The 19,647-nt window shown below is 40.5% G+C and overlaps 1 protein-coding gene across 12 annotated transcripts in view; it reads right to left on the minus strand.

Moving 5' to 3' along the window:
• Positions 1-19,647, minus strand: part of LOC135540224 (forkhead box protein P1-B-like) — a 246,857-nt gene that overhangs the window by 59,220 nt on the left and 167,990 nt on the right. For 11 of the 12 annotated variants that reach the window (XM_064966720.1, XM_064966719.1, XM_064966721.1 and 8 more), the window contains one exon: positions 17,857-17,985. In XM_064966720.1, the coding sequence (XP_064822792.1) occupies positions 17,857-17,985 (129 nt within the window). Of the gene's footprint in view, positions 1-4,190; positions 4,361-17,856; positions 17,986-19,647 lie in introns of those variants that run through there. The other variant, XM_064966727.1, reaches the window with a different exon arrangement.

A 19,647-nucleotide genomic window follows, 5' to 3' on the forward strand; every position in this document is an offset into this window, starting at 1 on the left:
TACAGGGGCAATTAAGGAGAATAGAAAAAGGAAAAACAAGCCAACTTCAATGAGACCATCGCTGATATTAAACCAGCCATGAAGGACCAGGTTAGATGAAGAAAAAAAAAATTGTAATTTTTATATCTTTCTCCCTGGTGTGATCTTGTTTTGTAAGGACATCAAATAGAATGGAGAAGTAGAAAATAACAAACCCTTGAGAAATCAGAGGCCAGCCTGTTTGATACTGTTGGTTTACCTTGGCCTGAGACATTTGAATAGTAATGGCGCTCCGTCTTGAAAAGCGTATAATCTCGAGCATGAAAATGTCTCCGAAAGGAGGATTTCACGGGAGGCATTGTATTGAAGTGATGCATGAACATAATTAGTCTACGACAAGATCGGAATGAATTACTCATTCCTCATCGTTCAGGTTTATTGAAATATTGAAGGTGGACAGCGGTTTAGAGAATATGTCAAGCATGTTTTCTCTGATGGAAAAAAAGGATCAACCAGAAGTTTCTTATATTGTATTTTTGGTGTATTTGTGTGTATTACTATCAAACAAATATAATAATAATCATAATCATAATGAATAATAATAATTTCACAATAACCAATGTATGTAGTCCCAGACTACAACATGCATGACGAAGAACACAAGGAGACAGAGCTAACGTTACCCATCCTGGTTTGGCTAAGCTCTCACTAATTCCTCTCCGTCATCCAAATTCAAGCTGCTTTAAAAAAGTTTACAGTTCAGATAAACTGGATAATCACAGTCATATTTTCTGCCCATTTGCTATATATATTCTGCAGGGGGATTGAAACGACACGCAACAACTGTAAAAACAAAACTCAAGATTGAATTTTAATTAACTTTTAAACCACAAACAAACACATTTTCAGCTAAGCTGGGCCAGCATTCCGTAAAACAAACAAACTACACTGGGAAGTGAGAGAGTCTCTCACCCCAACAATAACAGTAGAGCTGCGTGGTGTCATCTCTTTCCCACACTCTGGGCAGCCGCCACTGCAGGTGCCCAGTGCATGGCCCCCACCCTGGCACATGTGTACACACACACACACACACACACACACACACACACACACACACACACACACACACACACACACACACACACACACACACACACACACACACACTTGGGGGCCATTTCCTGTAGTTCGCTGTAGTAAGAGCATATTACTGAATAAAAGGATAATTTCTTCCAGTTTGTCTTTATGTTCCACTGTATTCACTGATAGCCTTTTTAATGAGGCTTTCCATTCCATTTTCACTGATAACATATCTTGTCACTCTTTCTGACCTTTCAAGCACTTACCACGCTAGGTTGAGACAAAATTAAAATAGGAGATGACAACTCTAGTGCCTACAATAGCACCATTCACCAGTCGATTCACCTGGTCCCAGACCCAGTGGGTCCTACCCCCTCTTCTCATCCTGTGTACCTCCGTGTGCCCGTGATTTATGGTATATCAGCTCAGCACCATTATGCAACCCTGCGTGCCTTCAGATGCATTATTTGGATCAGTTGAGATTTAATAAGATCACAGCCTTTAAAATCCCCTTCAAATGAAAATGTACCCAAAGACAATGCCTGACACATCCTCATGCAGATTGTTTCCATACTCTGCACACCAGCAATGCAAACCTAATCCTTGTTTCCATGACGGCAGACAAGGGGCCACAAATTGTGTAGGCTTTTTTAATCTTGGCTTGTGCTGTTGTCTTTTGTGAGTCAGAAAAACCACGTGGCCAATTCATAATAATAAAAAGAGGAGAAGTCAGCAGCTGGTTCACAGAATGTGTGAAAACCATCCAGAGATAAATCTAGATCCAACACATATGCCACCTCTTATATCTGGATACAGCCTACTGAATCATTCCACAACAACTTCCACAAAGAAAACATATATTATGTTATTTGAGGAGCACAGCAGTAATTAACACAGTATTACATAATGCTTTCTAGTAGCAGAACAGGATGGGATAAGTGGCAAATATAGACTGGTTTATTTTGTTACACCATATCACTGTCTATACGCCATGTAGCCTAATCATACTGTTAACATACTATCTCTATACTTTGAAATATATAACATCTTTTGTGTTGACATAATCCACCTATCTGATATAGAGACACCGTGACCAAGAGCAATGAGCAGTAATGTACCTAACGCAGCAAAAGCTGTTTTCATGTCAAAACGTTCCTCAATCCAGCGAGGAGTCAGGAGAACAGCAGAGAGCAGCTGGTGGTGTTCTATATCACCGGTAAACTATTCCCCTTCACTCACTCCCTCCACACTACAAAGCAGTGGCCAGTCCTGTAAAGAATATCCCAGAGCTCTGTGGGCTTTCGCTGGCTGCCACCATGCCCGCTTCTCTGGGTACAGGGTAATATCTGGTTGCCTATGTCATGGTTTAAAAATGACAGGTGCTGGCAGCCTCTCGCCTTGACAGGCCGTTGCACAAATAATGGCCTTGCCTGAAAGGGCTAATGCACTACTAATGAACAATAAATCAACTTTGATTACAAAATGTCATCCCAATCAGCTCGCACTCCAGCTCTCCCAAACTGCACCCCCAGCCCAGCCAGTGCAGCTGCACAGCATTACAGTGCACACTGGCTGTTTAGGCTTCATTTTCCTCACATCTGATGTTAACCTCCACCGGCCCCTCTCTGCCAGAGAAATTCATCCTATGTCTCTGAACTCTACCAGTACAGATACACCCTCTCGCCAGGGCCGTTCAGACACAGTCTGGAACTCAGTACAAACATGGTAGAGGGGGTAGAAGGTGAAAACATTAGCCTCAAAAGTGAGGAAAATGTTGTTGTTTTTTAAGCACGTGTTAATATATTAATATAAAATGTTTTGTTTTGGAAGACTCTGAAGGCTCTCTCACATTAAAAGTTAAACCAGCATCACAAAGTAAATAACAGTCTTCAGTCTAATATCTAAGGGGTGTTTCATGGGGTTCAAATCTACCACCAGGGAAGAGAGGGAAGTTGGTGTAGAAAGGTTCAACTTTATCTCTCATTTCATTCTCCGCCCCCTTTACTACACACACGTATGCAGGCTCAAGCACACCCACGTATGCATGTGTTCACGTGCGTGTGCATGCACAAAAAAAAAAGGTTTCAGGAAAAATGTCAGTTCTGACATTTCAAATGATTGAGTCTGGCTAAAATGGTTACGTAGTGGCAGTGTCAAATATAGAGTTGTGCCTCCCTCTCCCTTAATTTCAAGTGACAGAGTGAGGAGAGGATCAACCCCCCATCACCTCGCTGCCTCCTTCACTTGACAGGGACACTGTCCATAGCCTGAGTGGGAGCCAGGTCTGACTGGCAAACACACACTCAGCCCACAAACACACACAAACTGTGAATATCTCATGTATAACTAACAGTAAACAATAACAGCATGCCCTACTGAAGCTGAGGGTTATATGTGCTTGTTAGTGACACACTGGGATGCAGAATATATTAAATAATAATATGTGATAAACAACTTCACTGCTAAGATACAGCCTTTCCTAGAACTTTCCATATCTTAAACACACATACTGTAGTAGCAGAGCCTGATGATCTGGTTAGTACAGTGTCAGAATAAAGAAACAAAAATAACTAGAATTGTAACTACAGTATATCTAAACTGGCTTATGAGCAACTTCATGTAAAGTGTTACCTTAATGTAAAGTTTTACCTTAATGTAAAGTGTTGCATAATGTAAAGTTTTACCTTAATGTAAAGTGTTGCTTAACGTAAAGTGAATCTAAATACACAAAATTATTAACAAAACATTTGAACATTTCATTTGTTGAAGCACAATTCAGCCAATGAAAAGTATATCTCTGAATGGCATCAGCAACTATCAGCACGTAAACACAAACATCTTAACAACACATAGCCCATCTTTAAAAACACAGCATCTCCCCACAAATCACAAAACACTTGTAGTGTAACAGCCTTCAGGGAAAGCCTGTACTCTGTCCCTATCTACAGAACACACTAAAACCTGGATCCATTCTCTCCTTAAACAAACTGCATGACAAAATTAACCAATTACAATGATAGAACATCAACCACAGATAGATAAAAGACCCCATCTTTTCCCCGGACAAATGACATTGTCAAGTTTTATACAAGAAAGCTGGCAAAATTGCAGAATCAATCATATTGACAAACCTGACAAACTCCATTTAGCTGGCAGGGTAAACAGAGATCTGGGCTGTGCAGTGTGGAGTGGAGCGGAGAGGAGCGAGAGAGAGAGAATGAAAGGCAAAGAGGCAGGCAGAGAGGCAGGCGGACACTACTGTTCTGTGGCGTCTCCAGGCTTCCTCGGGATACAGACAGATTGCACGTGCAAGGTTGCTCCCTGGCTGACAAGATACAAAACTATCCAATCAACCACGCCCTTCTCCACCAATCACAACCAGCCCCCTAAACATAATCAATTCAAATGGCCTACACAATAGGGAGCCTCAGGCTGAGCTGCAGGTGAACCCATGCCTTTGTGTGGGGCCCCTTTGAAAAAAAATACAAAGTTGACGGCTGTTAACCCTTTGACCTATTGAAACAATGGATGCCTAAAGAAAAGAAGCCCTTTAATTAAACAACAGATAAGTAAACACAGTTATCCAGCTGAAAGAAAGAATCTAGCCTGCTATCAGACACTTTATTGTTCTGGTAAATGGAATTGTTTACAGCGTCAGGACAAAGAGTCAAACTACTTTGATATTCTGAGAACAACAAACAGCCAGCATACAATTTAGATGCTTTGTTGATTTTTTTTTTTTTTTTTGGGGGGGGGGCAATACCATAAAAAAGCCTTTCAGTCTAAAATAAATACTTTTTAACATAAATGTTTTTTGTGTGTTTTTTTATATTGTTTTATGAGTAAAAAACAGCTTTTACCATTAACTACATAATTTCTTTATTTTTCCAGATATCACTTGTTTATTTTTCCAGATACCACATGTATCTTTTTCCAGATACCACATGTATCTTTTTCCAGATACCACATGTATCTTTTTCCAGATACCACATGTATCTTTTTCCAGATACCACATCTATCTTTTTCCAGATACCACATCTATCTTTTTCCAGATACCACATGTATCTTTTTCCAGATACCACATGTATCTTTTTCCAGATACCACATCTATCTTTTTCCAGATACCACATCTATCTTTTTCCAGATACCACATGTATCTTTTTCCAGATACCACATGTATCTTTTTCCAGATACCACATCTATCTTTTTCCAGATACCACATTTATCTTTTTCCAGATACCACATTTATCTTTTTCCAGATACCACATCTATCTTTTTCCAGGGTATCTTTAATATTTTTGCCCTTTGTAAAATTAAGCAATAAACTCATTGATCTACCAAAATACATGATTTTTCCTCTGATTACTAATATTACTTGTTCTAATACTTCCCTACACAACATATACTACTCCTGCCTCTGGTGCTGTCACTACTACTCAGTCACAATAATAAGAATTAGCTGTCTTAATAGAATCACATGGTTCAACAGCAGGTATATAAAAGAGAACAAGGGGAAACAGGACCCTGCCCTCTACTGGACATGCATGAACTGCACAGGAGAGAGAGAGAGAAAGGAGATAAATAAATATACCAAAAAACTATTATACATACATTTTTGCTCTTTTTTGAAATAATAGCTTTTAAACCATGATAAATCTGTAGTATCTGAAAATATACTATTTACAACTATTCATTTCAGTTTGAGAAGAATCAAAAGGATGAAATACATTCAGACACAAAGACATTAAAACAAACCTTTAGCCAGGATTAACACATAACTCAGTTAATTAACATGTTAACATGCACAACCAATTCAAACATGGCCATAAAAAAATTATTCATATCAATGTCCATAAAAGCTTGGCTAAGGATGAAGGAATGCTCATGGAATATGAACATTCCAGAACACAAATCAACACAGTCCATACATACAGTAACAACCCACTGCCCTCATCTGCTAATAACTAACAACAAGCTTTGTTAAGCTGGGTGACCTATATAAATAATTGACTGGGTGACCTCAAGTGTCAAAAGTGACAATTCCAATACATATCTTAGTGAATAATTAAGCAGAAGAAGAAAAGGCTCTTTACTTTCTATCTGACACACTCAGAGGGCTCAGACAAAGACACACAGACACATACAGACACACACACACACACACCCACACCCACACCACACACCACACACACACACACACACACACACACACACACACACACACACACACACACACAGATCTCGGCTCTGGCCACACTCTTCTCCCCAGCACTCTCCCTGGGGTGGCATGTCGGCATATTCTCAATAAAACACCTTCTCTAAGCAGTAATAGGCCACTGTTCTCATTTCAATGCTCCCAAAGGCCTCATGATAAATTTAGCAGACATACAGTTCAAGCCTCCCCTCCCTCCCTCACACTCTACTCTCCTCCTCCTCTGCCTGAGCCTGCACTGTGCACAGTAATTACACATAGGTGTGTATCGATGTGATACATATATATTTCTTCACCAAACATATTTTGTCAACACAGAGAATCATCAATATCCTTGAGCCTTCAGTTTTATCTTTCACCCACCCTCTTCATGATGATCCAGAAAGAATTATTGTGCTTACGACACAGTGAGATGACATAATAAAGACTCCATTTCCTGCCTGTGTTACAGTGAAAGTATGAGTTAACGTCTGGTAGCCTGACTAGTGTTTGTTCTGGGGTTCAAGACAATGACAGCTCCCATATACAAACACAGAGGGTGAACAACATAAAGGGGTGTAGACTAAATTCATTCTAAGCCATATCAACATGGGTATACTAAATAACTAGATCTGTCCAACTCATGTTACAATTAAAATTAAAATAATAACTGTATTTTTATTTTTTTAAGATAAATGGTCAAACCGTTTACCAAAAGGAACGTGTAACCTGAACATTTATCACGAGAAAACAAACATTGTTGGGTTCCCTCTGAGAAATGGAAACCATTGTTTACAGACCCATGCATCTTCAGACCAGTGATGTATTCACTAGGAACCAAACAGAAGCAAACGGAATGAAATGGGGAATAACCTACCTGAATTTGCATAAAAGTGTTTGCAACTGTTTGCTATTGTGTGCACTATTGATTACACCCCAGGTGAGCGACTTCTCGAACAACAGCAGCTCTGTGTAGTCTCTGCTGTATCTGAGAAGACAAACTTACTGGAAATTCAGAATCTTTCTTCTGAGTTTTGGGTTGAACTAATGTGTACAGACCTCTTTAACTCCTCTCTCTAACCCCTGACATCTGCACTTTAGCCTCATCTGAAATGGGCAGGGTTATTGGCCAAGGTGAACTCATATTAAGTCATGCCTGTTGCAATGTGTTACAAGGATGTATTATGTTATTGGTTTCAGACATTAAAGAACACATTGTGTAGTCTGTATTTGCTAAATATTTCCTTGAGGTGATATGCCAGCCAGCGCAGAACGGGGTTTGTGTGTCTTTGTGTTCCGTCCGCTGTGGTTTTCACTTAGTCAAAACAAGAACATCTACAGCGATGTGCAACATAAATTCAGGGGGGTGGGGGAATTTTGTGCCGTATTCTTTCATGATTGATTCATATAGAGTTCTTCTTTTGAATCAGACACTATATTAAGAAGTACAGTGCCTCATCATGACATTTTGTTCAGGAAAAATAATCCTGTAGTTGAATGATGCCAAATGAAATGAGCAGTGGAACTGTCATCTCTATCCTACAGGATTTCTAAAAGACACGTCTGGGAGCTATGATTACATCTAAAAATAGTTAGTTTGAGTACATTTTGGGCGCACGAGTGCATCCATGCCAACTATTTGGTATCCAGGAACTAGTCATAGTTACATGAATTACCAGGGTGTGGACTATAAACATGTACTCTTCAGTGCCCAACACAAATATAGACGTACATATATCTACGGACTGTGCCATTCAATTCAAAACATCTCTCATATATGGTTTTAGGAACGTAGACCCTCTCTAAACAGGGTGAGTAGATAGCACTAACTGAAACTATCAGTGTACACAATACTCCTAATCTTAATCCTAAAAAGCATGCTGGTCAGTTAAGCGTCAGTTATGCTGGTCAATTAAACAGGCTGGTCAGTTATCCCCCTGGTAGTTAAAGTCCCTTCAAGTCAATGTAAAACTTCAGATTCTTTTTAAAACTTGGATTCTTTTGATATGGCTCTTGGTGTTTATTAATGCTCTGTCCTTACAGTCCATGCATCTACCCATTACCACCCAAAAGGGGGAGTGAATGATTTCAAACAACACATGGCTGAAATCAAGATACTGTGGCGGAGAATGATTCGAAGATACAAGATTGGGGGAGGGGGAGACAGGGAGACAGGGAGGGGGAGACAGGGAGGGGGAGACAGGGAGAGGGATAGAGCTTGAAGGGAAACATCAGTCCTCAGAATAAAAAAAGGTCCTGCAAATGGCAGTGGCTTAAAGCCCTGTGTCTGGAGTCCGGAGTCAGACCGACAGTCATCGCATGGCTGAGGCTCACTAACAGGCTGAAACAGACTGCCTGGAAATACAAGGGATGACTTCATTCTGACAGAATGATCCAAACCTGTTTCTAATATATACAGTACACATAATACATTTTTACAATATGACAAGAAAAAGAAGCGGTGAAAAAGACATCCTGACCCCTGGTTACACACAGATGCAGGGATCAGCGCCGTGCTGATCATTCCTGGCATATTACATCACCTCAAACACAGAGACACACGGAATCATGCACATACACACACGCACAGATGTATGTGATTTGATTTTGAACCTAAAAACTGTGCTGATGAACCTGAAGAATATTGATGTCTCTTAGGTCGTGTTTACACTTGACACTTACATGCGACTTCTGCTATCAGAATATGACGATCGCATTGAATAGACCGGTCTAGACGCACAAAAGTCGCTTTGTGTTCAGATTTGGAATTGGTCATGGATGCATTGTGTGTGTATTTCACCTCAGTCTGGATGCAATCAGGCTACCGAAAGCGCATACAGCGGGCAATGTCATCAGCATTCCCACAAATATCCAGAAAACAGGTATTGGGACCAAGAGGCACCTTTCATTATAATGTTGGAGGAAATATGTTCCGAGTGTGTAAATGCTAGTCAACTAGCTAATAAATAGAAAATATTTTGGCTAGAGTTATGCTATCCCATTTGCAATCCCTTTAGCATTGCTTGCTAGCTTGCTGGCTAGCTACAGAGGTTAGCTGGCTAGTTAGCTACAGTAGTTAGCTACTGCCATCAGTTGTTATTTTACTATCATATTTAGCCTATTCCACCATTTGTAGAATGCATACTGCCATTTGAATATAGCGCGGGAAAAGGGAATCTGGACACACTGTGGACACTGTAGACACATTTGAATGTACAGTATGTGTAAATGCATGACTCGTTCGGTATTCCACGATCAGAATACTAACGCTGCCTGAACTGTGAAGTCTAGACATGGCCTTATAGCACAGTATCTGTCAGAACATTCCTATTTCAATCCTCATTCAACACTAGGAGTAGGCTTAGTTTCTGCTTACTGACCACTGAAAGGATTATCCATCCACTCTGGTCTTGATGGTCTGAACCTGAACGTGTCTGTTTAAAACAAACAACTTGGTTCATTTAGGGTGAGGTTCACAGCTTGGGTGCTCATCACAGAGAGGCTGTGTCTCCCTCAATTGTCCCGTTGTCTCAGCTGGCCTTCCTCCTTTTGGCAGGGAGCCAGAGTGGGCCGAGCCCGGGCTCATTGTCACCTCACCTAGCCACGGTAGTGGGCCACGGATAGCGCTCAGAACCATGGGGCGGCTGGGCTGCAGGAGGGAGCTCCTCGGAATGCTGCCTCTGATTGCTTTAGAGCGCTGGTGGAAGTCCAGCCGGCAGTCTAATGATTTACAGATTGGAACACTGTGGTGTACATGTGTCAGGACGATGCCATAGGTCTACCACAAACAACAGTAGCAGAGCAAGCTGGCGGCTTCTCCTCCCCTGTCAGAGAGAGGTGTGGCCCCTGCATTCTGTCACACAACACTCCCCCAAAGACCACAAATGAAGGATATGAGTGGCGGAGGGGAGGGGGGCAAAACTTAAAAGGCTTTCATCTTGTCAAACTGAAAATACATTATCTATTGACCTGGAGATGCCCTCTGTAAAACAGAGAGGGGGGGAAGATTCACCTGGCAAAAATTTACGGTAGATGATGAGTTCGTTTTTTCCCGTCTTATTTCTGAAGAATAACAAGCTCCATTGATATCATGAATATGTTCAATGCAAAATCTATCAGATGATGCTGACAAGATGACCTATCAAATGAATCATGATCATTTCATTTAAATATTAAAAGAAAGCCAACGCATCATTTCAGTGAACAGAGGAAGTCAGGAAACCATACAAAAGCAGTTTCTCTTTTCTTGTTTTCCGTTGCTCACCAGCTTCAAGGACTCAGCTTCAGTAGAACTAAGAAAGAAGTAATCTTTACAAGTTGCTTTCAGAGAACACACAAAAGATTCAACAATGGATTTCTTTTCAGTAGTCTGCCGCCTATGTGACACATTTGCCTGTGCTACAAACAATCTGTCTACAACCAAAAATATAATAATTATAAAGGGGGATAGGTTCTTTGTCAAGGCCATTAGCATGATCTGTTTTTAGTCCAACTACACAAACATTCTCAGGATTGTATTTTCTGACCTGCTAATAGTGGCAAATAAAAGTATAGAAAAGAGAGGCTGGCTTGCAGCCTGCAGCACCTCACAGTACCTAATGGTACAAGCGACATGAAAAATGAAGGCCCATCAAGGCCACCATCCAGACCTGGAACAGAACAAGTCTAATCTAGGCACTGGAACCATGTTGACATAACATCTTCAGCCCAGTTGCATGTCACATATTCTAATGTAAGCGCTGGGTGCCTACCCAGGAACCCTTGCAGTGTGGCATAGTTAACTGAGCAGGCTCCAAAGCAATGCCACAAACAAGCCTCTTTTTTCCCTTCTTCCTCCGCGGTGCGAGTGGACTATCAGCGAGGGTCCGACAGTGTTGTGCCTAATGACCTATTTCTCCACTCCTGATCCTGCGGCTGGCATAATTAGTTACCTGGGGCTGCAATCCAATTTGAAGTGATGACAAGAAAGTGATCCATGAAAAAGTAATAAGTTAAATCCAATTTCAGCCAGCCTCTAATTAAATGCACATGGAACTAATGAGTCAAACCCTACCATTTCACTGATAATGCTAATTAGCGGGGTGGGAGTTGCTCGCTCTCGTCCCGCGCCACTGTAGGTGTGAAGCGCGAGGTAAAGTGGCATAGACTTTTAATTACACGTCATTCTGTCAGTAATTTACTGGCTTTTTGACCAGTTAAGTATGTTAAGCTGCTCTCCAGCCTGCTAACAGCTGTTTGTATGATTTAATATGATTCAAGACACTGGGAAACAGTATGCAAGCAGCACATTCAGTATCTAGTCTACACATTACATTGGGGGGGGTTGGAGGTAAAAACACCCCCTCTTCTTGGAGATATAAAACACAACAGCCATTTCATGCTGATCAAGGATTCTCCTGCTTGGGTTTTCTCTCCCCCTTCTATGCAGGTCATTTTCAGATATTCTGTGCTTCATTATTTTTGACTTGTATAAAATGAATTGGAGTGAGTCACAGAGCTTGTGCATCTCTCTCTCTCTGTCTTGTCTAATGGGGATACTGATGAGATGAATAGGTCTTCACCACAGATAGATCTTCACAGCTCTACACACATCAGGTGGCAGCTCACTGCATATCTCATACAGTTGAAGTCGGAAGTTTACATACACTTAGGTTGGAGTCATTAAAACTCGTTTTTCAACCACTCCACACATTTTTTGTTAACAAACTATAGTTTTGGCAAGTCGGTTAGGACATCTATTTTGTGCATGACACAAGTAACTTTCCCAACAATTGTTTACAGACAGATTATTTCACTTATAATTCACTGTATCACAATTCGAGTGGGTCAGAAGTTCACATACACTAAGTTGACTGTGCCTTTAAACAGCTTGGAAAAATCCCCAAAATGATGTCATGGCTTTAGAAGCTTCTGATAGGCTAATTGACATCATTTGAGTCAATTGGAGGTGGACCTGTGGATGTATTTCAAGGCCTACCTTCAAACTCAGTGCCTCTTTGCTTGACATCATGGGAAAATCAAAAGAAATCAGCCAAGACCTCAGAAAAAATTTGTAGACCTCCACAAGTCTGGTTCATCCTTCGGAGCAATTTCCAAACGCCTGAAGGTACCACGCTCATCTGTACAAACAATAGTATGCAAGTATAAACACCATGGTACCACGTAAATGTCATACCGCTCAGGAAGGAGATGCGTTCTGTCTCCTAGAGATGAACGTACTTTGGTGAGAAAAGTGCAAATCAATCCCAGATCAACAGCAAAGGACCTTGTGAAGATGCTGGTGGAAACAGGTACAAAAGTATCTGTATTCACAGTAAAACGAGTCCTATATCAACATAGCCTGAAAGGCCGCTCAGCAAGGAAGAAGCCACTGCTACAAAATTGCCATAAAAAAAGTCAGACAACGGTTTGCAAATGCACATCGAGACAAAGATCGTACTTTTTGGAGAAATGTCCTCTGGTCTGATGAAAAAAAAATAGAACTGTTTGGTCATAATGACAATCGTTATGTTTGAAGGAAAAAGGGGGAGGCTTGAAAGCCGAAGAACACCATCCCAACCGTGAAGCACGGGGTGGCAGCATCATGTTGTGGGGGTGCTTTGCTGCAGGAGGGACTGGTGCACTTCACAAAATAGATGGCATCATGAGGGAGGAAAATATGTGGATTTATTGAAGCAACATCTCAAGACATCAGTCAGGAAGTTAAAGCTTGGTCGCAAATGGGTCTTCCAAATGGACAATGACCCCAAGCATACTTCCAAAGTTGTGGCAAAATGGCTTAAGGACAACAAAGTCAAGGTTTTGTGGTGGCCATCACAAAGCCCTGACCTCAATCCTATAGAAAATCTTTGGCCAGAACTGAAAAAGTGTGTGCAAGCAAGGAGGCCTACAAACCTGACTCAGTTACACCAGCTCTGTCAGGAGGAACGGGACAAAATCCACCCAACTTATTGTGGGAAGCTTGTGGAAGGCTACCCGAAACGTTTGACTCATGTTAAACATTTTAAAGGCAATGCTACCAAATAATGTCACAGATGGCTGAAGGACTGGACCAAAGTGCAGCATGGTAAGCGAACATTTTCTCTTTATTCAAAAAATGACGCTGACAAAACGAAGAACAAAAACCAAACCGTGAAGCTTTGGGCTATGTGCCCTGAACACCTGAACTTCCCACAAAAAAGGTGGGGGAAAAGGGTACCTAAGTATGGTTCTCAATCAGAGACAACGATAGACAGCTGCCTCTGATTGAGAACCACACCCGGCCAAACACATAGAAATAGAAAATCATAGAACATAGACTGCCCACCCAAATCACACCCTGACCAAACCAAAATAGAGACATAAAACGTTCTCTACGGTCAGGGTGTGACAAATACTAATTGAGTCTATGTAAACTTCTGACTCACTGGGAATGTGATGAAAGAAATAAAAGCTGAAATAAATCATTCTCTCTACCATTATTCTGACATTTCACATTCTTAAAATAAAGTGGTGATCATAACTGACCTAAGACAGGGAATTGTTACTCGGATTAAATGTCAGGAATTGTGGAAAAACTGAGTTTAAATGTATTTGGCTAAGATGTATGTAAACTTCCGACTTCAACTGTAATTGTTGTATCATTGGACCAACAGGCTTCGATACAGCTTCTACCCCAAAGCCATAATACTGCTTAATAGCCGTAAGACTGCTAAATAGTTCATTAAATGGTTACCCGGCTGTCTGCATTGACCCTATCTTGCACTGACTCTATGCACACTCACAAGACTAAATACAGTGCATTCGGAAGTATTCAGACCCCAAGACTTTTTGCACACTTTGTTAGGTTACAGACATATTCTAAAATTGATTAACCCCCAAAAAATCCTCATCAATCTACACACAATACCCTATAATGACAAAGCAACAACAGGTTGTTAGAAATTTTTGCAAATATATTAAAATAAAAAAACTGAAATATTACATATTTCTTATTTACATAAGTACTCAGACCCTTTACTCAGTACTTTGTAGAAGCAACCGTGGATGTGATTACAGCCTTCAGTCTTCTTGGGTATGACGCTACAAAAGGTTTGCATACTTACATAAATAAGATATTTCTATTTTAGATTTTTATACATTTTCAAACATTTCTAAAAACTTGTTTTCACTTTGTCAATATGGGGTACTGTGTGTAGATTGATGAGGGGAACAAAATAATTGAATCCATTTTAGAATAAGGCTGTAACGTAACAAAATGTGTAAAAAGTCAAGTGGTCTGAATACTTTCCGAATGCACTGTATCCTCCAAACACCAGGCATTATCCAAACACCAGGCATTATCCAAACACCAGGCATTATCCAAACACCAGGCATTATCCAAACACCAGGTATTATCGGGCATTATCACTTCCATAAACACTTTTCTGTACTTGTGGCTTTCATTATGATAGTTTCAACCTAGCAAAATGTAACATAACCTACAACACATTACAAAGCAGGCAATTTAGCATTTTATTGATATACTATGGCCAACTAGCCTGTGCTCTTCATAAGATTTGGGCAGAGGAGGAAAAAAGGACCAGCTCTCTTTTCAATAGCTTAGTGATAGGTTGGGCAAGATTTTAGAATTTGTATTTTTTCTTTGTCTGTGAGAGAATGTGTAGTACTTCACTATGTACCAAAAACTGGCTACCAAAAACTGTACCGAAAAATCTTCCATGTAGCCTCCCGTGTTTGTTGACCTCTGCTATACATTTTCCAGCCTGACTCGGGAAACTCTTTAGTTTGATCCCTTCAACTTATTTGAATCCTGACAAATGCACACACAACTAAAAGGTCAACACAACTAAAAGTTCAACACAACTGAAATATCAACACAACTGAAAGGTCAACACAACTACAACACAACTAAAAGGTAAACACAACTAAAAGGTCAATACAACTGAAAGGTCAACACAACTACAACACAACTGAAAGGTCAACACAACTAAAAGGTCAACACAACTGAAAGGTCAACACAACTGAAAGGTCAATACAACTGAAAGGTCAATACAACTGAAAGGTCAACACAACTGAAAGGTCAACACAACTGAAAGGTCATCGCAACTGAAAGGTCAACGCAACTGAAAGGTCAACACAACTGAAAGGTCAACACAACTGAAAGGCCAACACAACTACAACACAACTGAAAGTTCAACACAACTGAAAGGTCATCGCAACTGAAAGGTCAACACAACTGAAAGGTCAACACAACTGAAAGGTCAACACAACTGAAAGGCCAACACAACTGAAAGATCAACACATTTAAAGGTCAACACAACTGAAAGGTCAACACAACTGAAAGGTCAACACAACTGAAAGATCAACACAACTAAAAGGTAATCCTCTAGAGCTATTATTGAGACAAAATTGCCTCTAATTACAGATGTAGGATCTTAATTTGAGTCAGTTTGCTACAGCGGGAAAAGAATCCTGCAGCAACAGAAAATGTGATTGATCATGTGGATTATAATTAATGGAGATTTTTGTAGGGTTTGATACATTTTTCACTAGGACATATCAAGTATGAACTTTCTCAAAAACACAATACTGTTAATATAACCGTGTGTTAGTGTGGGTTTTCAATGAATTTATGTAAGTCATGAAGCTCATCTGCATGTCCTGCAGTGCAGGAAAATTCTCAGCGATAAAAGAGAGATTAAATTAAGATCCTACATGTGTACCTGTCATTAGACCTAGCTGCTTAGGGAAAGGGGCTATTAAATTTATATATATAGAACAGTCTTTCGTATTAATGACCAAATATGCTCTGAAGTCATTTGCAATTTCGCACGGAAACAAACGTTCAAACAAAGATACACATGTGAGGCGGCTCAAACGGGTGATCTGAAAATAAGGGGTGATCTGAAAATAAGGGGTGATCTGAAAATAAGGGGTGATCTGAAAATAAGGGGTGATCTGAAAATAAGGGGTGATCTGAAAATAAGGGGTGATCTGAAAATAAGTGGTGATCTGAAAATAAGTGGTGATCTGAAAATAAGTGGTGATCTGAAAATAAGTGGTGATCTGAAAATAAGGGTGATCTGAAAATAAGGGGTGATCTGAAAATAAGGGGTGATCTGAAAATAAGGGGTGATCTGAAAATAGGGGTGAGAAAATAAGGGGTGATCTGAAAATAAGTGGTGATCTGAAAATAAGGGTGATCTGAAAATAAGTGGTGATCTGAAAATAAGGGGTGATCTGAAAATAAGTGGTGATCTGAAAATAAGTGGTGATCTGAAAATAAGGGGTGATCTGAAAATAAGTGGTGATCTGAAAATAAGTGGTGATCTGAAAATAAGGGGTGATCTGAAAATAGGGGTGATCTGAAAATGGTGATCTGAAAATAAGGGGTGATCTGAAAATAAGTGGTGATGGTGATCTGAAAATAAGGGTGATCTGAAAATAGTCGTGATCTGAAAATAACGGGTGATCTGAAAATAAGGGGTGATCTGAAAAAGGGGTGATCTGAAAATAAGTGGTGATCTGAAAATAAGGGGTGATCTGAAAATAAGTGGTGATCTGAAAATAAGGGGTGATCTGAAAATAAGTGGTGATCTGAAAATAAGGGGTGATCTGAAAATAAGTGGTGATCTGAAAATAAGGGGTGATCTGAAAATAAGTGGTGATCTGCTATAAGTGGTGAAAACAGTTTCTCCTTGATATTACTGCCCCCATTGAGGGTAGTGATGAGAGAGAGAGAGAGAGAGAGAGAGAGAGAGAGAGAGAGAGAGAGAGAGAGAGAGAGAGAGAGAGAGAGAAAGAAATAAATAAATAAATAAATACCAAGGGGCTCCTAAAGGTTCATATCTTCTGCTGGAAAGTTGGAAACATCATCTACTCTTCTATCACATATTAACCACTGCTACAACAGGCCTCGATCAGCAACACACATCATGTGTGCATTATTTCCTTGGCTTTGTTAAAAAATGGAATACATCAAAATATTTCCAAGAGGCTGATTTCTGAGAGTCTAGCCTTTATTTTTTTATTTTATTTAACTAGGCAAGTCAGTTAAGAGCAAATTCTTATTTTCAATGATGGTCTAGGAACAGTGGGTTAACTGCCTGTTCAGGGGCAGAACAACAGATTTGTACCTTGTCAGCTCGGGTGTTTGCACTTGCAACCTTCCGGTTACTAGTCTAACGCTCTAACCACTAGGCTACCCTGCCGCCCCAGGCATTCAGAACTGTGTTTATTCTACATAGTAATATAATTAATGTGTCACAGTCTGAGATGTATGTTGTTGATCACACTCACATTGCAATCCACACCCACGAACACACACACGCAAACGTGGTTGGCCTACAACCGTCACTCACTCTGCCTCTCTTAATTTCCTGTTTATGAAGGTTGCTTGGTACATTCACCCATGACAGAATGAAAACAGCACACAGTGTACTATAGAAAAGATCAAGAAAGTTCAGCTCTCCATTGCTCAACTTAATAAGTGACTTTTACAACAGACCAACCGCTTTTGTTTGTCTTGAGGTCTCCAACTTGGAAGCAACAATATGACGGTTGACTGGTGTAAGCATACACTGTTTGCATGTTCTTAACAAGCATATGACAGTGTGTTCTGGTACCTGTAGGCTTGGCTGATTCTCATTGTCTTTGGGGGATTTTAGATCGGTGCCTTGCTGAAGCTGCAGTTGTTGTTGTTGTTGCTGTTGCTGTTGTTGCTGTAGAAGGATCTGCCGAGCCACTTGAAGAGCCTGAAAGAGAGATGAAAATGATGGTGGGTTAAAAAAGGGAACAACATTGAAACTAAAAGCAGATATTTGATTGTGTCTTGGGGCTCAACCCTTCCCTTGAGACCACTCTTCTTTTAACACAACAGATGTAACCCAAACAACGACGTGTTCTTGGACTGCTGATAGATAACAAAACAAACAGGATTTTACACAAATCAATAGCCACAGGCCAATGCAAATATTTTCTGTTGATTTAGATTTGATTTTATTAGGAACGCCATTAGTCGATGCCAATGGTGACAGCTAGTCTTACTGGGGTCCTACTCGTAGCGAAAAGACAATACAGAAAAAAGTCTTAACAATTTACATACATTCAAAAACATGAACATGTAGTGTGCGTGTGTATACTGTAGGTTGCAATTACAGTAAACAGAAAAAGTCAGAGGCACAGAACGGTGCTTTTTGATCCTCCTCTCCCCCTGTCCACTCCCCTCCAGAAAGTAAATAAAAGGTTTATTGCTGCTCCAAATATCTGTTAAAGGACACGGCCTTCTCAGTGGAAAACAAAATACAGTGCAGTCACATGTTTATTGCTCCAGCTACTCCCTTTTCCCTCACGATAAATAATCAAACATGCCATCCAGAACAAACAAAGCCGGGGAGCCGGGAAAAACAGTGGTCATGAAAACCACACTGATACCAAGAAAAGCAAGCGTGTATTCCCACAGTGAGCCGCCAGCCTCCTCACACCTACACCAGTAAAACATCTGAGTAAATAACTAGGCTCATACTTTCCATACTCCACAGACGATTACTCCCACAATTAAACTAACAGTCCCAGTCCGAGCCCATCCCGCACAGCAGAGTAATAGTCCTCAAGTCAATTATTTGATGAGTCAGGTTGATTGCCAGATGCAAATTAAAAGTGGTATGTTGAAGACGAAAATCGGAAAAGGTGGAGGGCGTTGGGTGGGGTGGAGAGAGGAGGTGCTCAGAGTACGTAAGAGAGAAATGTAAAGAAACGCGTGAAAGAGTAAGAGGAATGTATGGAAGATGGTATGAAAGTGAAATAGGAAAAGGAAGAGGGTATGGTGAAAGGCTTATAGAGAAACAGAGAGAGTGATAGGAGAAGATGATCTATAGGCCTGTAAATGCTCTATAAAGAAAGGATGAGAGGGGAGTCCAGCTCAGAGGCAGGGGCAAACAGCTGTGCGCTGCTCTGCACCGTGTGTGTGTGTTGACCCTCTCAAACACAAGCCTGTGGGATGACATCATGAGGCAAGAATATAACCACAGGCTACAAAGAGGCCACTCTCCTGGCGTTTTACCCTTCCACCATTAAAACATGTTCTCTCTCTCTTTTCTCTCTCTCCCTGCCTATAGCTTGTGAGGGGAAAACCCCAACCCACACATTCATAAAGATAGTGTACCCTTTTCTTGTGACAGTGTGAGATTCACTCCAACACAAACAGAGAAATCCAACGCAATGCTAAGGCACAAACAATAACCGACTATTTATAGCCCTAATTATAAGAACATGATATTTAACCCATTCAGTTACAGTATGACAAACTTCCTATCTTCCCGCTTACATTGGCAGACCTACCTAGCACTTAAAGCATGCGATACAAGATCAATGTATTTCAATAACCTCAAGTAGGTTATTGTAGGTAAGAATAAATT

The sequence above is a fragment of the Oncorhynchus masou genome, chromosome 5 (assembly GCF_036934945.1).
Source record: "Oncorhynchus masou masou isolate Uvic2021 chromosome 5, UVic_Omas_1.1, whole genome shotgun sequence".
NCBI classification, from domain to species: Eukaryota; Metazoa; Chordata; class Actinopteri; order Salmoniformes; family Salmonidae; genus Oncorhynchus; species Oncorhynchus masou.